General features: G+C 48.1%; 1 protein-coding gene across 1 annotated transcript in view; it reads left to right on the top strand.

Moving 5' to 3' along the window:
- C4H4orf50 (chromosome 4 C4orf50 homolog) overlaps positions 1 to 24,232 on the top strand; it is a 49,874-nt gene that overhangs the window by 22,281 nt on the left and 3,361 nt on the right. The window contains exons 8-12 of the mRNA XM_041751140.1: positions 5,360 to 5,512; positions 10,252 to 10,308; positions 13,212 to 13,394; positions 20,487 to 20,535; positions 22,513 to 22,637. Coding sequence (XP_041607074.1) covers positions 5,360 to 5,512; positions 10,252 to 10,308; positions 13,212 to 13,394; positions 20,487 to 20,535; positions 22,513 to 22,637 — 567 coding nt within the window. The remainder of the gene's footprint in view (positions 1 to 5,359; positions 5,513 to 10,251; positions 10,309 to 13,211; positions 13,395 to 20,486; positions 20,536 to 22,512; positions 22,638 to 24,232) is intronic.

Genomic DNA, 24,232 nt, shown 5'->3' with positions numbered 1-24,232 from the left:
GATTCATGTATCTGGAAGTTATTTATGAGACACATGCAGACTTACAATTATGTTTTACTGACTTGACTCTTTGATCGTGATGAAAAGTCCCTCATTACCTCTCACGCTTCTTGCCCAGATTGCACTTTGTCTGATATTGAAGTGATCACACCAGTTTTGTTCCCTTTGTGTTTTCATGGAATCCAACTTCTTTTATACCATCTACCCTTTTGCGTTCAACTTATGGGCATCTTTATATTGAAAGAGTGTTTCTTTGAAACAGCATGTGGTTGGTTTACTTGGCTGAATTTTACAACCTCTGCTTTGCAGTTGAGGTGTTTGGTTCATGTACATTTTGTACGCGTGATGATAGAATAAGTGCTTGTCTCCCTTCTTACTATATGTTTTCTTTGTTCTGTTCTATTTCTCCTTTCTTGCCTTTGTTTTTGGTATTAATAAATATTTTCTATTATTCCTTTTTCTGCTCCATTAGCTCATTCTGCTATACATTTTAGTATCATTCCCTCAGTGCTTACCCTAGAGATTTCAAAATGTACCTATTAATTATTTAAATGTACCTTAAATTAGTGCTTTTACCATGTAATATGGAAATTCCAAATACATTAATAATTATTAATAAATAATGCAAAAATTTTAATAGTTTATCCTCACTCTTTCTTCTTTTCCTCATCTTTGTCATACATATTACATCTATATATGATAAACTTCGTAAGGCATTGTTACTATTGTTATTCCAAACAAGAATGATCTTCTGCATTTATCCAGATCCCCTCATGCTCCTGAGCTGTGCATTCTTGCTCCCACCCCTGGGGATCTGTTTTCCTTCTGCCTAAAGAGCTTTGCCATTTCTCATAGTAAGGATCTGCTGGTGATGAATTCTCTCATATTTCTTTTTATGAAAACAAACTTCAACTTCTATTTTTATTAGATTTTTTTCCCCCGGCTAGATTCAGAATTTTAGGTAGGCAGGTATTTCCCCCTCTTTTGGCACTTTGCAGATCTCATTGCGTTTACCTTCTGGCTCCCATAGTTTCTGTTCAAAATTGGTTGTTTTTATCATGATTTTTTTGTTTGGTTTTGTTTTCATGAAATAAGTATGTTATTTTATCTCTGACTGCTTTCAAGATTTCCTTCTTATCTTTGGTTTTTGGCAATTTGACTGTGATGTGCCTGGTGTGATTTTATTTCTATTGATCCTGCTTGGATTTTTCTGAGCTTCTTAAAATTGTATATTCAAGTCTTGTATCATATTTGGAGAATTTTTTGTCATTATTTATTCAGATATTTTGTTCTGTCCTATTTTTCTCTTGTTTCCTAGAATCTAGACTTTTTGATTATATCCCAAAAGTTTCTTTTGAAACTTTTTTCTCCTTTTTTTCATCTTTGTGCATTAGTTTGAATTGTCTATCAACCTGTTGTTTAGTTCACTTCTGTTCTGTTGTCTTATCTGCTGATAATTCCATCCAATGAGTTCTGAATTTCATTTGTTATCTTTTGTGACTCTAGAATATCCATTTTATCCTTTCTAAGAGATTCAGATTCTTTATTGAAATACTCTGTCTTTTCACTCACTTTGTCGATCTTTCCTATATTTTTAAAAATATATAATCAGTGTTATTTTGAAGGTCTTGTCTGCTAATGCCAATATCTGTATTATCCCTGGGTCTGTTTTTATTGGCTGTTTTATTTCTTGGTTAAGTCCCATTTTCCAGCTTCTTCACATGTCCAGTAATTAAAAAAAAAATTCTATGTTGGACATCATGTAGATATGTTGCAGAGACTCCTGGTTATTATCTCCACCAGAGAATGCTGAGTGCCTTTTGTTCTGGCAGGTGGTGGAATAATCAGCAGATGGTGTCATTCCTGTGCAGGGATATGTTAGTTTTGGCCTAGTCCTAGAGTCTGATTTTCCTCCTAAAGTGTGGACCTTGCTTCCAGGGCATGGCCTTTCCATGACAGTGGTTGACTCCCCTGAGCATTCACTGAGGATACCCAATTTGGGCTCAGCCAGAAATCTGCCATCTTGGCAGCAGTGGGTGACCTCTGAAGTCTCTTCAGCAATAGGCAGGCCAGCTTCTCTTCGCTTAGGACTCCGAGTCCTGCACTGTGCTGCCCAGCTTAGGACTCAGCCAAGGACCCAAGGGGCATTTCTAGGGCAGTACCTGGCTCTCTCCTTTCTGTTATTTTGTTCCACAGACCCAGATATCAGAGCACCTCTGAATTCCAGCCTTTGAGTACCCCATCTAGCAGGAACACCACTCTCAGCTTGGGTTCCACTTCTGACCCATGGTTTGGGAAAATGCTCCAGAGAGAAATCGAGGAAGAATATGGAGCTCAACTTGATGTGCATTCTTTTCCTCAAGGACTGTGGCCCTGCCTTGGCTGCCATTCAGTGTTTGCAAAGAATTGTGCATTTCTCCATATTTTATTATTGTCCAATCTCAGCTAGTCAGACCTAGTAGAAACTGGACTCTGAGGAGAGGAATACTGAACTGAGCATTTCAAGGTGGGAAGGGGGTGGTGGATGAAGAACTTTTCAGGCAGAGAGGGAAGCACATGGCCAGGTCCTGAGCCTGGTTTGTTGGAAAAATAGAAAGTAGCCAGTGTGTTGGGATCACATGGGCAAGGGTAGGGTATGTTGTGAGATGAGGTAGGGCTCAGATGGCCTGTAAGTCCCAGTTATGACCCCATCTAAATGCAGCAAGGGGGCTTTTAAATAGGAGAACAACATGGTTCAATTTCTTTTGTAAAAAGATCACTGTCTCCTGTGAGGAAAAGGGCTGGAGGGGGGTGCAGAGGAACAGTCAAAACAACTTTACAGTCAAGGGATGATGCCAAGGTATGAAGCCAGAGTGGAGGAATTTGGAACTAAAAGAAGGGAGGATTCCAGATAAAAACCAGGGTTCAAAGAAATGAGGTTTGTTGATGACAGGAGGCAGAAACAAGAAAGCTTCCCCTTTCCATCATCCCAAGTCACAAACTTGATCATGTTGCTATTTTACTTAAAATCCTTCTGTCTCTTCCTTTTGTACATGATGTGAAATCCATCCCAATTCCGTCTGGTGAATTCTAATCCAGGCCTAGGGAGCCTTAGCTATTGCTGTTTACGTCCCACCCTCCTCCACCCATTGGCATCCTTGCTCTGCTCCCCCTCTACCCCAGTGTTCTCCTGGGAACTGCAGCTCATCCTTGGGGTCTCCTTTTGCAGGGCAGCTCCTCCCAGTCTTGCTGGATGGGCTCAGTGCAGAGATGTGACGCCATTTCCATAGTTTGTCATTGATCATGGTGAGAACATTTACACCATGGGAATCAGCAAATGGTACAGATTCCGGTGCCCATCCACCAGCCCAGAGAGCAGTTGTGATACATTTGCCACCCACCACCCCCATGGCCATGGATGTCTGGTTTAGCGCCTTCCAGCTTCCCCTCACCATGCTGTGCCGAGCTGCCTATTTCTCTGTCAATGTTCCCCACCAGATAGAATTCCCTGAGGTCCATATGCACCATGTCTCTCAGCCCAGGTGGAGCGTGTGGCCGGAGCCTGTGCCAATCATGCGTGTTTGGGAGCAAGTGGATTATAGGGCCGTTCACAAGACCATTGGGTGGTCCCATGAGGCAGGCAGGGCTGGCCCTCATCCCATATGTTCATTCTCTTTAGAAATGTACTGGGGGTACTCTCTTAGGATCTTTGGGGCGAACTCTTCATCTAAGTCACTGGGGAGGGGATGCAGTGAAGACACCAAACTTCCCAGAAAGGCCAACTTGTTTTGCAAGTCTTAGAGCTGGATTTCATGAAACCATCCGGAGCACCCATCTGTTCTTGACAGCGCCCGGCCTGTGTATCTCAGGCCCACGCTCTGTGAATTTCTATTAATTAGAAGAAAGCCACATTCTGCTCTTGGATTTCTTTACTAACGAGGAGGAGGCCTCTTCAGCCGCGAAGCACGTTGATTCTGTCCTTACACCATCCTCTCTCTCCTCTCCCAGCAGAATGGCTTAGGCCCTGCCTCCCGGCTCACACCCAGGCCAAGAGCACAAGCAGAGATGACCTTCACAGGCCTCAAATTCCCAAGCAGCTGCTTTAAATGAAGGGTGGTTTGCCATAGCAGAGGAAGGGAATCTGAGAAGCCTCTGAGCTTCTGGGCTCCTGCAAACCAGAGCCCAGAGCCTGAGGATTAGCAGTACTACTCCTTTGTAGGCCACCTTAGCATATGAATTGGTTGTTTAATGATTCTCAGGCCCTGGCTGCAGAAACTCCCCCTCTGCTAAACTCAGAGGTCTGTCTCAGAGGTCTGTCCCAGAGTTCTGTGGAAGGGTGTTTATGACAGCCCCAATTACAGCAGCGAAGTTTTAGAATGACCTGAGCCTTCAGCATGCCACAGAATGCTCCATGTATGCTAACAACGGTGTTTTCAACATTATTTTGCAATATGGAAAAATGTTCCTGACATGGTATTGAGGGATAAAAACTGGATACCAAAGATATAAATTATATGTTAAATGTTATATAGAGAAAATACATGTGTGTATGTATGTGTATATATGCACGCCTGTGTGCAAGTGTGTATAGAAGTTATTAAAAAATAGAACTTTAGAATACAGAACCACTGGGGGCAGTAACATCACTCCTATTTAACCACCCCTCCCAAAGTGCCAAATCACTTCTCTGTCCCATTTTTCCGCCTCCCAGAAATTCCCCATGACATCCATATGAAACCCACTCATGTCTGACCCAAAAAGAGTGAGTGACTATTTTTAACTGATTTAAGAAAAATGCTCAGGGAAAAATGCAATATCTTCTGTTTTATATAAACAGATCATGCTTTAATGTAATAAGCATCTCATAATTGGATTTGAACCTTAAGTTCCATTCATTATACTTTTTTTTAGCAGAGTGGTGACCGAAATCTATTGAAACAGATTCTAGAATGCCATGCCATTTTGCATATTTTTGAAAATATGTGCCAAAGATATATATATATATCTGAATATATATATACATTTATATATATATATATGAAAATCACATTCTAGACTGTTATTCTATGATTCCCCAGACCCTCCCCAACACCAACACACTCAAAAAGCCAACATGGGCCACATGCTCACACATGCCCATACATAAGGGCATAGCAAAGAGACTGGAAAAAATATACGGATAATAACAACAGTTATTCTGGTTACTAGGATTTGGGGTGACTTATTTCTGTGACTTCATTTTCTAGAATTTTTGACTTGAGAAAAAAAATGTAAGGTGAAAAAAATTAAGAAGGAAAATGGGTCCTCTGGTTTGCTAAGGCAAATTACTTGCAAAATAAGGTAACCTAAGCGTTTCATTTCGATCTGGTGATTTCCACAGCTGCAGGACCTGGAGGCGGACACCCCCAGGGAGGACCTGAGGCTGCAAGTCCAGCAGCTCCGGCACCAGGGGCTGACCCTGCAATGTCAGCTCAGAGACCTGACGTCAGCCTACCGGGAAGCCACCTGCCTCCGGGACCAGCTCAAGAGCGAGGTAGGCTGGAGCCACACTTCCTTTCCCGCCTAATGAAATGTTCCCACGCTCCAGGGAGTTGTGGGAATGGAAAAAGAATCAGGCAAGCTCTCACCATTCCCTGCGATTTGGTAGTATTTATTAGATTTCCAAAGTAAAGAGCGGTATGGGGAAAGAAGGGAGGCTTGTAATCCCTCCCCTCAGCTAAATTCTCTTCCATCTGAAGCTAGGAATACATGTGGTTTTCTAGAAAGTCTAACTAGTTTTCAAATGTTACATAAATAAAAGTCCTTCCTCTGTAGGAGTGAAGTGAGTGTGATTTTATCAAAGGGCAGAAAGATCCTTGTAGATTTGAGAAAGTGTCCATTACCTTATCTGTGATGATGGAGACGTGAACTTTCTGGGGTGATAAAATTGCACAGAACATAGTGAACACAGTAAGAGTAGAACTAGAGATATCTGAGTAAGGTTGGTAGATTGTATCAATAAAATTGATATTATAGAGTTGTAATATACTATAGTTTTGCAAAATGTTCCCCTTGGGGGAAACAGGGCAAAGGATACAAGGGATTTCTTTGTGTCTTTCTTACAACTACATGTAGATCTATAATTATCTCATTTTTTAAAATGCAAAAAAAAAAAAAAGAATAATAATCCCTTCTCCCTTTGACCCCAACCCCTTCTGAGCTCCAGCATTTTTTTCAACCCTATCTACTCACATTCAGTGTATCTGTGGATGTGTATACATATTTGAAGTTATACCATACAAAAATATTCTGCATCTTGATTTTCTCATTTAAAACGATTTTTTAAAAAAGATTTTATTTATTCAGGACACCTGGGTGGCTCAGTGGTTAAGCGTCTGCCTTTGACTCAGGTCTTGATCCTGGGGTCCTGGGATCAAGTTCCTCACTGGGCTCCCTGCAGGGAGCCTGCCTGTCTCTGCCTGTGTCTCTGCCTCTCTCTCTGTGTCTCTCATGAACATAAAAAACCCAAAGATTTTATTTATTCATTTAAGAGAGAAAGAGCTAAAGAGAACATAAGTGGAGAGAGGGAGAAACAGGTTCTCTGCAAGCAGGGAACCGCATGCGGGGCTCAATCCCAAGTCCCCGGGATCATGACCTGAGCCAAAGGCAACTGAGCCACTGAAGGACCCCGCTGATTTTCTCATTTAACAGAAAATCTTGATGTTTCCATATCAACACATACAAACTGACCTCATTTTTAAAAAATCTTCCTATTATTTTTTCATAAGGCCAAAACATAACTTACTTAATCAATTTTTTGTGAAAATCCAAATTGTTTCTGTTTCTTTCTCTCTCTCTTTTTAAAAGATTTTATTTACTTATTTATTCATGAGAGAGAGAGAGAGAGAGAGAGAGAGAGAGAGGCAGAGACCTAGGCAGAGGGAGAAGCAGGTTCCATGCAGGGAGCCTGATGTGGGACTCAATCCGGGATCCTGGGATCACACCCTAAGCCAAAGGCAGATGCTCAATGGCTAAGCCACCCAGACATCCCTTTTATTTATTTATTTTTTAAAGATTATTGCTTCTGTTTCTTTGCTTTATAAACAAAGCTTAGTGAACATTTCTATGTCTCTGTATTGGGATATGTTTCTGCTACATAGTCAAAGGGTAAAATTCTAGAAAATAATTACTGGGTCAAAGGATATGTGTGTAATTAACTTTGATGCATAACGGCAAATAACACTCCAGAGTGGCTGCATCATTTAGGCTTCCTCCGGGAATAAATGAGTGTACATGTTTGCCTGTGCTTGTTACCCTGAATGTTATCACATTTTACATGTTTTTGACAAGCTGATGGATGAAAACTACACCACCAACATTGTGATGTAATCTCTGGCTCCTTTCCCGTGCATTCTTTGTATAATCAGATGCACTATACTTAAGAGTTTCATGTCTGTGTTGCTTTCTAGACTTTGTGCCCAATATTTTTTTTGCCTATATGGTAATCTTTTAAGTGGATATGATTTTCATTCACCTGTTGTTGGATCTGGGGTCATTTCCATTAATGTATATATTATTTTTTTATGGGATTACTGATCCAGAGTGGGGGTAGTGTTGATTCTGAATACATATTGCAGAGTGCCTTCCCAGTGCTGGCACCCACTTCCAAAGCCCAGGCAGTGAACAGGGAATATTCCTCACCATGCCCTCAGCCAGCAAGGGGGCTGTTAGGACTTTTTTCTCCTGTCTGTCACTGATTTGTGAAAAATATAACTCCAGTTGCACATGTTAGGGCTTTTTACCATACCCAATATCTTCTGAAATCTGTTTTTCGTTATTTTCAATGTTTTTTCTTTCTTTCTGTTCTTCAGTTTGGATATTTCTTTCTAACCCATCTTCCAGTTAATACTCTCCAGCGGAGTCAGATTTACTTATAAACTCATTGTTTTTGTTCTTGGTTTCAGGTGATGTATTTTGCAGTCCTAGAATTTCCACTTGGCTCTTTTTTAAAGAGATTTTGTTTACTTATTAGAGAGAGAGAGAGAGCAAGAGAAAGAGAAAGAACACACACACAAGTAGGGGCAGGGACAAAGGGAGAGGGAGAAGCAGGCTCCCTGCTGAGCAGAGAGCCCCATGCAGGGCCTTATCCCAGGACCCCCAGATCACGACCTGAGCCAAAGGTAGATCCTTCACTGACTGAGCCATGAGCCACCCAGGCATCCCTCCATTTGGTTCTTTTTTCATTTTCATTTTATTTTACCTTTTTTTTTTTTTTTTTAGATTGAGAGCAAGTGAGAACATAAGTGGGGGAGGAGTGAAGCAGAGGGAGAGAGAGAGAATCTCAAGCAGACTCCTTGCTGCCATGGAGCCCAACGTGGGGGTCAGTCTCACAACCCTGAGATCATGACCTGAGCCAAAATCAAGAGTCAGACACTTAACCAACTGAGCCAGCGAGGCAATTCCCACTGCTTGCCATTTGGTTCTTTTTTTTATAGGTTTCCATTCTCTGATGAAATTCTTGTAATATAATGAGGGAGCATGTCAACCATAGTTACATGAAGGCCGGTCTCCGATAGCTCCGTTCTCCATTCCCACTGGCTTAGACAGAGGCCCCAACCTCTCCATGAGCTTGCCAACATCCACTACCGACTAGAGATAACCATCTCAGTGAACATGAAGTTGGGAGCTCTGTGGGGTTTGGTTTGCTTTTCCCTGGTGGCTGATGGTATTGAGCATCTTTTCATGTGCTTACTGGCCGTTTATCTATCTTCCTTTGGAGAAATGACCATTCATTTCTTTGTCCATTTGCAACTGGGTGGTTTATTTCTTTGTTTTCAAGAGGGAAGAGTCTATATGCATTCTAGATATGAATCCCATATTAGGTATGTGGTTGCCAAATATTTTCTCCCATCTGTTGTCTTTTCACGTTTTCCTCATTCACTTTTTCATTGCAAATGCCCCGGCACTCAGGGCGCAGCAACACATTCGTGCTGTTTCCTAAACCGAAGCAGAGAGAAGTTTGAATCCAAGCCTGCAAATATTATTGAGTGCCTTTTTTTTTTTTTTTTTTTTATTGAGTGCCTTTTGAATAGAAGACAGTCTGCTTGGAGCTGGCATTTTACACTTTGAATACATTCAGAAAGGTGAATCCTATACGTGCCAAAATAGCTGTATAGGAACGTGCGTCCAAGCCTTGTTCGGAAAGCAAAGAAACAATATACATTTTTGTAAAGAATCGGTGAAACATTATATTTCAGCCTCCTGCTGAAATATATAAGATTTTAAAAGGACATGATCGGTTTATATGTATTGGCATAGAAACAACACCACGATTGTAAATTTAATGACAAAACCAAGATGTAAAAACATTCAGATAGTGCAGTTTCGTCTGTGTGTATACATGTGTAGGCTTTCGATTGTGAAGATGTAGGGTGAAACCTGTGTTAGAGATCAGAAGAGATGGGGAGGAGGAAGGAGGATTTTTGTTGGTGTAGCTTTCTTGTACTGATGACAGAGGAAATGAGAGTGAAGGGGAAGTATTCCTAGAACGGCCGTCTTATTCTAGGGTCAGCAATTCAGGCAGGACTGGGCTGGGGAGCCGTGCTCCACAAAGCATCAACGGGGATGACTCGCTGGTGGTTGAGCTGCGTGTGGGGCTCGGCTGGAAGGTCCAGGGTGGCTTTACTCACGTGCACATGCCTGGTGCCTCAGCCAGATAGCAACAAGGGTTCACATTCGAGGAGCGTTAACTGACCTTCCGAGCACTTTATAGGAAAACAATTCACAGAGTCTTTGCTATAATCCTCTGCTAACTGGGTGGACACTAATATTACCCCCACTTTGCAGATGAGAAGACTGAGGCAGAAAGAGAAGTGATTTGCACAGGTCAAGTTCTAGTGAGTGGCTGAGCCAGGGTTAGGAGCCAGGGTTAGGAGGGTTAGGTGTCTGGCTCGGATTCCCCAGAGGTTTAACACAGCACTTAAAAAAACTCCGCAGGAAAAAAACAAAAAACTCTGTGTGTGTGGGGGGGTGTTCCTGCCTGAGGTTAGAGGCAAGAGAGTGGGGCCCCACAGCTGCAGTCCGGCAGCTCATTCTTTGTGCTCAGAGCATCCTTCCTCCCCTGGTGTTGCTCAGCCAGTGATGGGGGAGGCCCCTGTTCCCCCCTGAGCACCCCGTGTGGGAAAAGGGCCCTGGAGCCAACCCCTCCGAGCCCACTCGCCTGGGGAGGCGCTGGCTGTGACCGGGGCTGTGACGGGGGGCCCAGCTTTGTCAGACACGTTGGTTCTCTTTCAGCTGCATGAACTTCGGAAAAAGCAACATGAGGCAAATTTCGCTGTGGCTCCTTTGAAGGTAATGTGTCCGCGAGATCAATGTGAAATGTCTCTTTCGAACAACTAGAGCTCGCGTTTTCCCTATTCTACACGTAGTCCATCTTTATTATTTAAAAACAAAAACAAAAACAAAAAAACACAAAAAAACCAACAACCTGGGAAGAAGAGCAATTGCATCCCAAATTCCCATTTGAATCTAGCGTTTTCACGTATTTTCTTCCAGAGTATTTCGCGTCTGAGATCCCACCACCCCTACATGTCCATGTCCTGCTTTTCCTCCCCAAGAATAGCCCAGAAGTGCCCTTGCTCGGTCAGGTCAGCTGCCCATCCTGCCCCCTCCTTCCATCTTTTGCATCTTGTATATGAACGCCCTGATGGGGACGCCTGGGTGGCTCAGTGGTTGAGCATCTGCCTTCAGCTCAGGGCATGAGCCTGGGGTCCTGGGATCGAGTCCCGCTTCGGGCTCCCCACTGGGAGCCTGCTTCTCCCTCTGCCTGTGTCTCTGCCTCTCTCTGGGTCTCTCATAAATAAATAGATAAAATCTTTTAAAAAACAAACAAAACAAAGCAAACAACAACAACAACAACAACAAAAAACCACTGTGATGCTCATTTTTTATTAGAAAGCTTTCCCCCACATAGCCAGCGATTTCTTTAGGCCAGACTCCCAGAAGTGGCATTACAGGCCCAAATATCCTTTGCCATTCAGACGTGTACTTTCTTTGAGACGACACATGGCACCTCAGACATGGCACCTGGATTTGGGAAGTGGACTTAGAGGGCCTGCCCTTCCTGTCCAGTCCCCAGGCAGGGTGTAGAGGGGGCCATGGGCCCCACTAACTCACTGACCTTACCTGCTCTGGGGCCTTGGTTTCCATTGGTTTTGTTTTTTGTTGTTGTTGTTGTTGTTGTTTTAAAAAATATATTTATTTATTTGAGAGAGAGTGAGAGAGAGCACAAGCCGGGTGAGGGGTGAGGGGCTCCCCGCTGAGCAGGGAGCCCAGTGCTAATTCTGGGCTCAATCCTGGGACTCTGGGATCATGACCTGAGGTGAAGGCAGGTGTTTAACGACTGAGCCACTCAGGTACCCTGAGGGGCCTCAGTTTCCTTAGATGTTAAGTTAGAAGCATGAGCCCTGCAATCCCTCTCCCACCCAGAGTTCCCATGTCTGTCCGAGGTTCAGGTGTCCAAGGCTGTGACTTGAAGCGTCAGTCATTCCCATCACAGCTTGTTCCGACACTGCATGGACATCGGCGGTGGAAACATAAACTGTAACGTCCTATGAAAACGTGAAGCTTCCAAGCTCTGCACTCTTGTTTTTGTCAATTCCTTGTACTTTTACTTAAAGGAGGACAGGACCATAATCTCCTGTAAACTACAAAGCCTGCCATATGCCAGATCCTCCACACAAATTTTGTTCTAAGGTCCACAAGCAACATGTCAGGAAGGGGGAGCATGAGCCCCACTTGACAGATGGGGAAGCTGAGGCTCACGGAGGAAGTGACCTACCCATGGTCACACAGAGCTACTCGGTAGCAGAGCCATGACTTGAACCCAGCTCTGTCTGATGCCAAAGGCTCCCCTCAGCCACGCTGTCCTCCAGGAGGTCAGGTGCATGAAGAGCCCGGTAGAGTCACCGTCACCATCAACAAGGCCTCCTTCTCTGTGGGGAGAGAACTCCCCCTCCGTGGGGAACTGCACATACGATGGTCAACTGATGCTGGCTGAATGCATGAGGCCCTGATGTTTTGGGGTGGTGTGATCCAGGGGACCTGGAGAGCCCCACCTAAGTGCGCTGAGAGCCCAGCCTCCGAGTCAGACCGCCCTCCTGCCCTGCCTGCCTGCCAGGACTGGGCACCCAAGCACCACTGCCTAGGGGATGCTCCCCCGCCTCTGGGTTGGGCTGGGCAGGAAGCCCTGGCAGGAAGGGATCCTCACCTCCTCCTCTGGTGGAGCAGAAGGGCACAAAGGGAGGGAAGGAGACTCACCCGGGGCCACCCTTGAATGGGGAGAGTCTGTCACCCCCTCCCGACATACACAGACGTGGGAGGTCATTTCATGGTGGGAGGGTTGCTCACTCATACCATTCAGGTAACAAATCCCTCCCCAGGGTCATGCTGTGCCCAGTGGTGGCACAGTGATGGTACAGGGGGTCCAGGGCAGTGTCAGCTTTGACCTGAGGAGTTCTCAGGCTGTACGGGAGACAGACCCACAAATATAAAAATGATCCATCAGGATAGAAGGAAACTGGGAGCCGGGCACAGAGGGACACCAAAGCCTTTTACCCTGGTGCCCCTAACAACGTCCACTGTGCAGATGAGCAAGTGGAGGTGTAGAGGGGAGCTTGGTCACAGAGCTGGTCAGTGGTGGAGTCCACACTCTTGACCTCTGATCCTGGGCCCCGTATCCAGAGTCCTTGGGGACGCAGGGAAGCAGGGGAAGCAGTGTGGCTACTTGTTTTCTTTCTTTTCTTTTCTTTTCTTTTCTTTCTTTCTTTCTTTCTTTCTTTCTTTCTTTCTTTCTTTCTTTCTTTCTTTCTTTCTTTCTTTCTTTCTTTCTTTCTTTCTTTCTTCCTTTCTTTGATTTTATTTATTCATTCACGAGAAACACAGAGAGGCAGAGACACAGGCTAGGGGAGAAGCAGGTTCCCTGAGAAAAGCCTGATGCGGGACTCGATCCCAGGACCCGGGATCATGACCTGAGCCAAAGGCAGATGCTCAACCACTGAGCCACCCAGGGGCCCCAGCTACTTGTTTTCAAACCTGGTTCTGGCTTCTGGGTGCAGGGAGAGGGCTGAGTGAGGGCAGTGCTGGGGGACGCAGAGCAGGAACCCACTGCCCAGAGCCCGGCTCAGCCGTCCAGCCCCCGAGGGTGCCCTCCATCCATGGACTCACCTGCTGTGTCTCCGCTCCCGCCCTGTCAGGCCAAGCTGGCTTCCCTGGTTCAGAAGTGCCGGGAGAGGAACCACCTGATCACACACCTACTGCAGGAGCTGCGTAGACATGGGCTGGCGAATCACCTGCTCTCTGAGACGGCGCAGAGCATGGTCGACGATGTGGCACTGGCCGAGTACGCGGCCACCTTCCTGGCTCCGGGGCTCCCACAGGTAGTTTCCATGGGCTTGCGCTGTCCCTCTTCCTGGGGGAGCCGTGGGCACACGGGCTTCCTGTCCCCCTGCCTGACCTGAACTGTCCCTCCCTCCCTCTGTCCGCTGACCCCACTCAGGACATGCCCAAGACCCCTGCTCTGTGCTGGCACCGTGTCCTGGCTGGTGCAGGAAGGCGATCCGGGCGGGCATCCTTACCCTCCAAGTGTTCACAACACAGTGCAGGACACACACACACACACACACACACACACACACACACATTCACACACCGTTAGTTCCGGGTCCTACAAGCACCGAGACATTTGTTTCACCAGATGGTTCTTTCACATGTGCCTCAGGGCCTTAGCACGCACCGCTTCCTCTGGCAGGATTCTTGCCTGTCCCGTAGCCTCCTACCCATACTTCTGGACACTGTTCCCGTGTGACCTCATCCAGGCAGCGTTCCCTGACTCCCAGGGACCATAGAGTTAGCACATCCTCTGTCCTCCGTGGCACGTCGGAGGGATCCTCCCCTGCTGCTGTGGGAGCCTTGTGGGCACCTCTCTGTTGGGGCCAGAGCAGCTCCGTAACCATCTCTGTCTCCCTAGTGCCGGGCATGGAGAAGCTGTTCAGGGAATATTTGTTGAATGAATGGAATCGGGAACTAATGGCATGAGGATCTCCTCTCCTCACTGTCATCCAAAGAGGAAACAGGCCCAGAGAGGTTGGGAGGCTCACTCGAGGTCACACAGCCCCCAGGCAGTGTGGACGGTCTTGGGTGCTTGTTCTCACCCCAGGTCTGGCTGTGAACAGCAGCGCCAGGGTCTATGCTCGTGGTATGAGGGTGCCCAGCTGAGGCTGCCCCCAACCCCACACACGGGGGACAAGCCAGCAATACCCCCACCAAACGCAGCTCCTGATGGTGTGAGGGCGAGATGCAGCTCCTGTTGTGGACGCAGCAGGCTCTGTTTTCCACATGCTTACTCAGCAGCTTAGGGCCAGCTCTGTTCCTCTGCTCCTCGGCCCTTCCCAGCCCAGCTCTGCAAGGCCGGCCTTATGTGTCCCTTCTGTTCCCCCACAACTGTCAGAGGTCCCCTGGTCCCAGGAGGTGGAGACCTGGAGGCCAGAGGGTCTGCTCAGGGCCACATGGTGACTTGATTCAGAGCCAGAATTTGAATCCAGAGTCCCAGACTCCCAGTCCAGTGCTCATCTCTTTGTGTGAATGGTTCACGCCTCTTCAGAGCCAGCATAGGGCTGAAGAAAGAGGTCAGCAGCTTGTTGAGGTGCTTGGCACCATGTCTGCATATCCAGGGTGTGCGATGCAGTAGGTGTCACAGGGAAGGGCCGGCGGGCTGTGTGCTGAGCGGGCATCACAGCAGGGAGAGCCCCCGCCTCCAAGGGCTGCTCTGAAACTAGAGCTGAAATGTTGGCTGGTGTCGGAGAGGCTGACTTACAATGACCAAATGCACAGAGACAGATGTATAAACCGGAACGCGACTTTATCAATTTCTTATGAGAACTAGAACCATGTGTGGGCTGACATATGGGATGGATGGATGAAAAACATGTCAGCATATCCTTCCCCGAAGGGTAGAGTTGTCTGGAAAGTCAAGTTCATTCATTCATGCCTTTGTTCATTTGTGAATCACTAAACATTTATGATCAGATCCTTTTGGAGGCCGAGATGAGAACAGGGAGAATTAATGGAGCCTGATTCATTCATTTCCTGTAAGGATTGCTCCTGGGCCTGGATATGCCTCCCGCTGGGCCAGTTATAAGCTTCTACTGTTTTCAGGTGGCTTTGAACCTGCCCTGACTCTTTTTTCTTTTTTTTTTTTAAGATTTTATTTATTTATTCATGAGAGACACAAAGACCTAGGCAGAGGGAAAAGCAGGCTCCATGCAGGGAGCCCAATGCGGGACTCGATCCTGGGACTACAGGATCACGCCCTGGGCCGAAGGCAGGTACTCAACTGCTGAGCCATACAGGCGTCCCTGCCCTGACTCATTTTGCATTACTTTATAATTCCGCTCTCCAGGAACACCCCCATGTTCATGATGGGGGGGGGGGGGAATGCCTTACTGTTCCCTGTACAGACCACAAAATCTCAGCTCTCCCATTGCATGCTACGTACTTATTGAGCACCTACGGCCATGACCCAGGCCTGGTGCCGAGCGCTGGGCAAAAAGGGTGAAGGGGACAGACCAAATGTGCAAGCCCCCACAGAGTGGATAATCACAAGTCATAGTGAGTGTCGTGAAAGAAGCAGAAACAGGAGGGAGACTGACTATGTGCATGTCTTTGGGCAAGAAGACTCTGACGTGCTCTGAGCCTCATCTGTAAAATGGGAACAGTACAGCCTACATAGCAGAGTTGACGTGAAGACGGATAATCTGCTAAGCACGCCGTACAGGGGGTCCCACTGGGTAGGAACTTGGTCCTCTTGTGGGCAGTTTTCAAGAGGGTGCGCCCTGGCATCAGGGAGCTCCACCAGTGCGTAGCTCTGTGGCCTCAGGAGGGGACACTTCCATGTACCCCTTAGAGCGCACGGGGGCTTTCCCACGTGCTTTACGGAGCTCACTCCAGAGGTCCTCTCTCGGGGAAGGTGCATCATCATCTCTTCCCCAGTAGAGAAGCCCGAGGCTCAGAGGCTACAAGTCTTGCTCGAAGACATATCCGTAGCTTTCGTAATGTCTGTAGCTTTCCAGCTCAGCCTTCTCTGCGTGAAGCTGCTTGCCTGAGCCGAGCTGGGGTTTGATCCTGGCGGGGTGGCTTCTGTGCCCAGCCATTGCCATCACGGGCCTGTGGGAAGGGGGGCGTAGTGGGTGCATGTGGCCTGTTGGGAATCAGAGCAGCAGCATGGGGTCTGGCGCATCCCAGGTCCTCATTGAATTGGGCCCTCTTGCTGCCAGAAGGCCAGCCCCCAGTGGGCAGCTATAAGGCAGTGACATGTCTAAGAAACCAAGGGAGCTCCAGGCTGGCTGGAGGGCCGGTGCTGAAGGGAGCAGTGGTGGGAGACTGCAGCAGGTGGGAGGTCACTTGTAGTGAGTGGGGACTAGAGGTGGTGTGGGAGAGGGCATCCCTGGGCTTCGGGAAGGCAGGTCCAGCAGCTGTGAGAGCCAGGCCGGGCTGTGCATAGCAGCTCTGTTAGTTCAACAGCGGATGACTTGGGCTGTGAGGACCAAGGGCCAGGCGGCCAAGCAGAGCACTGGGGGCCAGTGTGAGGGTGGTGGCAGCTCCTCCTGCTGGCAGCTGGGCAGGAGGTGGGTTTTATGGGCTCTGACTCTCATTTCAGAGGACACAGATGGAATTCCCGATGGATGCTTTGTACTCTGGCTTGCAGCCTGGGAGTGCTGCCCAGCTGGCTGGGGAGATACTGGTGAGCACGGGGTGACATGTGCCAGAGCAGAGGATACACTGTGGCCGGGCATCGGGGGTGCTGTATGTACCAGGTGACGCCTTGCAGAAACATCTCTGGGAGGGCCTGGACCCTGGGGGCTCCAGTTGTCTGGCCCCTGCCCTTGGGAGGAGACCCACACTGACCACAGGCATCCAAGGGGTACGAGGTGTGGACGGGGCTGGGATCCAATCAGATAGTCCACCGTTCGTTTATTCACTGGAAGTGGTGATGATAGTCAAGGCTCAGCCCTTCCCCTGGGTCAGCATTCTCCATGGATTAGCTCACTTCATCCCCCCAAAGCCCAAACTGAGGCTTGGAGCAGTCAAAGGGCTGGTCAGGGTCACACCTGGGGTTGGCAGGCTGGGGTGCAGGGCTACGACCATCTACACTCCCGCCCTTGGAGAGGGTGCTCACGCCTAGAACAGGTTACTCGGGTCAGTAGGTACCTTCAGGAGCCCTCTCCTGGCTGCAGATGACTGCCTTCTCTCTGTGTCCTCATGTGGTGGAGAGAGCAGCCAGGTGTCTCTTGTTATAAGGGCACTAATCCCATCCTGAGGGCTCCCTCCTCATGACCTGATGCCCTGTGAATACCATCACATAGGGGTTAGGATTGCGGGATATGAATTCTGGGGAAGCCCAGACATTCAGTGCATGGCACTGAGGGACCAAGACAGACACGGGGATGGGGTGGGGACCTCCCATCTGCTGTGCTGGCGTCCACAGACCGGCCATCCTGCCCTTGACATCTTAGGCCTTGGACGGACCCTGGTGTCTTTCCTGTAGCTCTGCTAGTTCTCTGCAGCTCAGGCATCGGTTCTAAAGCAGGAGGAATTCCTGGTGGCCAGTGTGGCCAGCTTTCCCATGATCTTATAGTAGGGAACACTGGGGTCTTGGCACCTCCCTGTCTTTATCTGGAGATGGGAGCAAGGGGAGGTCTCCTTGCAAAAAAAGGCTTCCCTTCTTTGGATTCCTAAAATCTCTCAGGGGACTCTCAATTCCACACACACACTCGGTTTAAGTGGGTGGGGCTCAAAACACCCTCTCAGGGACCTCTCACTACCCCCACACCCCCAGTCCCAGGACACCTATTTTTTCTGGCTTCTACCAGGACCTAGGCTGTTGACATTCTGAAGCCAAGAATGAGACACCTTTCTTTGTCGTTTATACTCAGGAATTATCTCCTCCTCGGAGGCAGATGCCCAGGTACCAAAGAAGAGGTAGAGAAGGGGTGCCAGGGCTCACCTGGGAGATGGCCTTGGTTAGGGTCGTGCCATGCCCTCCCACCCAAGCCTGAACAACCTCCCCCAGGTTCTGGCCCAAGGTCAGCTCAACAAATAGAAAGTCCCATCAGAGAATTGACGAGTTGGCCCTGTCTGGTGCCCTGCAGTTCCTGGGACTCTAAGCACATGTTTACTTGGCAGATGAAGACACCCAAGACCCTGAGGGATTGCCATCCTAAGACCATAGCACTCACCATTCACCTCCCTGTGCTCTAGGGCCAGGGACCTTGCAGACCCTCTGTAGGGCTCTAAGTTCGAGCAAGACCTCTTCAAATGTCCAGCACAGAACTGTCACCTGCAGATGCTCACAGAGCAATGTGGTCCCTTTAAGCAGAATCCCAGTTCTGCGGTCCCAGGGGGAGGCCAGGGCTTGAGGTACCAGCAGTGGAGAGTCCCCTGGACCGCAGCCTTGGGAAGATGCAGGCGCCCCAGCAAGGGAGCTGCTAATTTCTCTTCCTCTTGCCTTGCTTTTTTCCTCTTCTCTCCACCTCCTGAAAAAGGCTTGCTTTCCTCTGGGTATTGTCAACGACATCTATATATGGGCCTTCAGAAATAGAATCTCATCTTAAAAAGAAGCAGAGAGACTGACTCGGAGCCCTAAACTCCCCTAATTCATTAAAATCAACGACCCCAAGCCTGGGCCTCCAAGGATCCAGGCAATTATTTTCTATTTAGCTTTTGCCTTTTACGAAGTTTAGAATATTCTCCCACCCAAAAGTTTACATGAAGAGAGAGGTGGGGTGGGAGTGGCGGTGTGGGCAGAGCATGTAGGGTGAATCTTTGTCTGCTACCCTGTGTGGAGCGTCCAGTAGGCATCCATTCTCATTGTATCCCAACAAAACCGTGCAAGGAACAGACTAGTATGCCCATTCTACAGATGGACAGGACAGGGCTCAGGGAGTTCCACTAACTTGGCCACGACCTTGGAATCAGGAAGTGGCAGGATTCAGCTTGCAAGCGCCTGGCTCTGAGCCCCTCCAGGCTGGTATGATAAATGATGAGCAGAAAGCAGAGGAGGGTCTCTAGAACCTCGATCACGTGCTGAATGCAGTGCCACCTGGAAGACAGTCGAATGGATCCAAGGCTGCTCTGGATAGGAAGGTCAAGGAAACCTTGTTCTCATGTTGAAGGAGTCTGCATTGAATGAGACTAACTCTAAGCCGGGTACATTTGGAGCACTGGCAGGGAGCAGAGAGGAGAGATTTGATGGGGACTAGGCTTCCTGCAGGAGGAGGCATACACACCAGGCCTGGAAGGATATAGAGGGGTAGTAATAGCTGGAAGGACAGAGCGAAGGTGCCCTAGGCCTGGAGACCTCCAGGATGGAGGACACGGGGGTGTGAATGGTGACGGTACCAGAATACACTCGTCGTCCGGGGGGATATAAGCGCAGCAGGCTAAGAGCTTGGTGGAGAAGAGGCAGTGTGCCTAGTGCCAAAGGCTCCAGTAAGAGTGGTGTGGATTGCGGTCAGGCCATAATCGGTGCCCCTGTGCTTTGGCTCTGGATTCGTCAATCCATTTTAGAGGGGACAAATGGCCCAGATGTCACAGCACAGCATGGAGGGGCTATGTGAGAGGCAGGTGGCTGAACTCTCCCCGGGGAAGTCAGGGAAGACCTCATCCAGGAGGGGACATCTGAATTAGGTCATGACATACATCTGGAAGTTCATCAAAGAAAGAAAGCGTGTGTCGGGCCCTTCAGACAGGGGGCCAGCTGATGCCAATACTTGTGCACACGGTGCTGGGGGAGGGAGGTATCCCAGCGATACCGCACACAGAGCCCCTGCTCCACCGGAATCTTCCACGAGGAAGTGAGGTCTGGGCTGCTGGGCTGGAATCTGACCTGCTTTGAAGGTCAGCACTGCTCTTATTGAACCGATCGGGGGCTGCCAGTCTGAGCAGCTGAGGTGCCATTGCCTCACCACCGCTTGCGGACCCTGTGCAGTCATGGGATCCAGCAGAATACCCACCCAGCAGATGGGGTGGTGCGGGGGACTCGGCTCCCAGCATGACCCAAATTACCGGATGACTGAGCCAGGGACCCCAGGCACAGCTCAGCAATTGGCTCTTGCGAGGTGTCAGCAGGACCTCCGTGGAGAAAGACTATTCCCCCTGGAAACCCTGCCATCCAGCTGCCCTCAATTTTTCCACTTTTAACAGCAGTTTCTAAAACACATTAATCACAAGCTCAGTTTGGAGATTTAATTTGGGTAAAGGAAATGCAATCGTTTTCCTGCACCTGTATTCCCTAAGAGCAAAGCCTCCTCCTTGGTGGGTCGTGGGCAGAGGAGGGATGGGTGGATTGACCAGAGAATGTGCTTTCTGCAGGGAGGGGCAGGGGGGCCTGCTTCATTCCAATCGCAGCCACCTGCGTGAGGCTTTTACTCCTGGGCCATGCAGAATAACTGCTGAGGTGTCTTTTCTTCCAGACCAGCCACCATCTGGATGTCGAGTCTGAGAAGGCAGGAGTCGTAGGAGGTCAGTGCAATATTCAATTAGGATTATCTGTGTAGGGCAGCCCTGGTGGCTCAGCAGTTTAGCGCCACCTTCAGCCCAGGGCCTAATCCTGGAGACCCGGGATTGAGTCCCACGTCAGGCTCCCTGCACGGAGCCTGCTTCTCCCTCCACCTGTGTCTCTACCTCTCTCTCTCTCTCTCTCTCTGTGTGTGTGTGTGTCTTTCATGAATAAATAAATAAAATATTTTTAAAAATAGGAATATTTTTATAGGAATAAAATAAAATAAAAATAGGAATAATAAAAAAAGGAATATCTGTGTGCTCAGACACTGTCCAAACCAGCAGGACGACCTGACAGGTGGGCCAGGGTCAAGCACAGGCTGTGAGGAATGGGACCCCGCTTTCTCCCCCCACCCCCCTGCCTTCTCACTTCCCAGCATAAGCAGAACACAGTAGGAAAACTACTGTCTCTGCAGAAGCAGCTGAACTCCTCAGCCCTGTGGTTTTACTCCTGGAAATTCATCCTAAGTAAATAATTCCCTGTGTGGAGAAGTTCAGTGGACTTGCCAGGGCATTTCTAATAATGAAAAACTGGTGGTGGGGGCTGAAAGTGGGGGTGCATACCTCCAACATTGTTAAATAACCCATAGACTCAATGAGATGTTGGTCACTAGAATCATGCTGCTAAGCACCATGTGAAACCATAGGAATGATGATATTCTCTTAAATTCTGAAAAGATAGGGAATGGGATGTGTGGGCTGATTATAGTGATAAAGCTATATAAGCACATCTGGGTTATTGACAGCTCACACTAGCAGGTAAACTCAGGTTCTTCCAGTGGTTACTTAGAAAGATGGTAATAGGGGTGATGGCTTTTGCTCTGTTATTTTTATTATAAAAAAGGAAATGAAGATGCACCCAGGTGGGCAGAATTTTCCCAGTTAAAGTGCAGCAGGCTCTCAGTGTGGGGGAGGGGAGGCTTCTAAGGATCGTTTAGGGCTCTGTTCATATCAGGGGCTCAATAGAAACATGGAGAATGCATGGGGGTGTTGCTTTTAGGTGACCGAACTGCTCTTGAGATCTGCTCATCCAGCAATTCTTTTTTTTTTTAAGAAGATTTTATTTATTATTCATGAGAAACACAGGGGCAGAGACATAGGCAGAGGGAGAAGCAGGCTCCCCTCGGGGAGCCCGATGCGGGACTTGATCCCCAGACCCTGGGATCATGCCCTGAGCCAAAGGCAGACGCTCCACTGCTGAGCCACCCAGGGGTCCCTCATCTAGCAATCCTTATTACAGGATTCTGTACTTACCAGCTGTGTAATCTTGGATGAGTTAATTAACCTCTCTGAGCCCCAGAGTCTTATCTTCTAAAGGAGGCTGAGAACCTTTCTCAGGAGTGTCTAGTGCCTGACCCCAAAAGAGAAATCTTTCCTCTGTCTTTATCTGGTCAGGCTGGGTCTGTCCTCCTGTACCTTCCTCTCCTCTCCTTGCAGTCTGAGTTGGCATCTGCTTTCACGGTTGGAAGGTTATAAATTCCATTTGGTCCTGCATATGCCACTGATTTGTACAAGTGTCCTTCCTTCTCTGGGCTCAGCTTCCTCACCTTTAAAGGAAGGAAATGCTAGACTGATTGAGTTGCTTGTTCAGTCAACATTTCTGGAAGGCTGCCATGTAGCAGAGCCGAGGTAGGTGTTGCAGGGTTTGCAAAAATGGGTCGGATTTTGCAGATGTGGTGGTCCCCGTGTTGAATGACCTGGCAGCTGGTGAGGGAAAGCTAAGGCAGACAGGCAGTTTCCTAGGATACTCATGACAATGATGGGACCATCACGGGGTATAGATGAAGCACTCAAGGATTTGAGGGCACCTGAGAGGGACTCCATCAGGAGACATGGGGATCTTGGAATGGCAGAGACTGGTAAAGGTTATTCTAAGGCTCTGATGATTTTTAGAATAGATTTCTGGGTTGAGGCCTGACTGAGAATACTCTTTTCTAGCTCAGAAATCCCTCCTGAATCTCAAAATGGACAGTGTCAGCATCCAAAGACCTTTGCATTCAGAATCCCGGCCTGCTCCTGAGGCTGAGTGGCCAGCACAGATGGCTCGACTGGATTCTCCAAAGGTGAGAAGACATCAGTCATCTAATTTCTTAGATGTTTTTTTCATTAAAAGTATGACACACATGTGGGAAAAGACACCACTTGTAAGTGTACAGATCAATGAATTATCATGAAATGATACCCAAAAAGTTGTCACCAGGTTGAGAACTGGAAAATACCCAGCCCTACAGAAACCTCTCCTAGTCTCTGTCTATTATCTATTTTTTAATTTGTATATTTGGTCAAGTCCTGTGTTCTGTGTCTGGTTATTTTTCATTGAGTGCTGGACATCACGTGTGAAAACTTACAGACATAATTTGAGGTTCTTCATCCAGAGAGGGCTTCCTTTTGCTTATGACAGACAGCAGGGCCAGGGCAGACCATTCCTTACATCATACCTGGTTCAGAGATGAGTTTCAGTATTTGTGAGGTCTGCTTTCTTTCCTGTTTGCTCTGTTTTATAAAAATATTTTGTTTATTTTTGAGAGAGAGAGAGCAAGCGAGCATGATCCAGGGGAGGGGCAGAGGGAGAGGGAGAAGCAGACTCCCCGCTGAGCAGGGAGCCTGATGCAGGACTTGATCCCAGGACCATTGGATCATAACCTGAGCTGAAGGCAGTTGCTTAACCAACTGAGCCACTCAGGCATCCCTTCCTGTTCACTCTTACTCACGGGCATAGCCTTTAGGGGTCCCGACCAGAAGCCTATAGTGTTTATCAGTGTCTTCCGTCCTTGGCCCTTGTCAATCCATGAGTCTCTCAAAAGCTCTGCTTATCCTTCCACCTCTCCACTGCCACCTGCCCTGCCCTCCCCTCACCTGGAGGGAAATACAGCTTCCATGGCTGTGCCAACTACTCCCGGCATGTCTCCTGTTTCCAGTTTTAGTACCTCAGATCCTGACCATCTTGGAGGCTCTTGGATGGTTTAAATAGACACTGTGTTATATTCCGTCCTGCTTTTCTAGTACTTACTGGAGGTTTGGTCCAAAATGTCCTAATCATTTGGAGCCAGAGCAGCCCTTTCTTTTCCCAGAGAAAACCCATTAGACCCAGGAGAAGTAGAGCCTGAGAGGCCTAAGTTCAAGTTCCAGCTGTGATTCTGTGTGATGTTTGGCAGATTATTTAACGTGTCTATGTCTCCACCTCTTCATCTGTAACATAGGATAATAGCGCCTGCGGCTAGTAGGAGCGCAAAACCAGGGAAGCCGGGTTTTGGGCAAGAGGGATGTGTCTGGACAAGAGGGATGCTCAGGAGGCAACTGATCTTATTCTTAGCATTTTATCTCAGCCTGTAGTTGGTTTCTTTCTACCTATTATTCCTGTGGCTTCTCTCCTGTCTCCATGGTTATATAAAATTTTTAATCTAAAGCCTGGAGACAGGGGCGCCTAGGTGGCTCAGTCAGTTAAACATTTGCCTTCAGCTCAGGTCATGATCCTGGGGTCCTGGGATCAAGTCCTCATCAGGCTCCCTGCTCAGCTGGGAGTCTGCTTCTTCCTCTCCCTCTGCTCCTCCCCCACCTCACTTGTGCTTTCTCTCTCCCTCAAATAAATAAATAAAATCTTTTAAAAATATATAAATAAAACCCGGAGATAATATTTCCCTCTTGGAATTGTTGGGAC

This window comes from Vulpes lagopus, chromosome 4 (genome assembly GCF_018345385.1).
Source record: "Vulpes lagopus strain Blue_001 chromosome 4, ASM1834538v1, whole genome shotgun sequence".
In the NCBI taxonomy this organism is placed as follows: Eukaryota; Metazoa; Chordata; class Mammalia; order Carnivora; family Canidae; genus Vulpes; species Vulpes lagopus.
The sequence above is the reverse complement of the archived record's forward strand: the minus strand, read 5'-3'. Positions and strand labels throughout refer to the sequence as shown.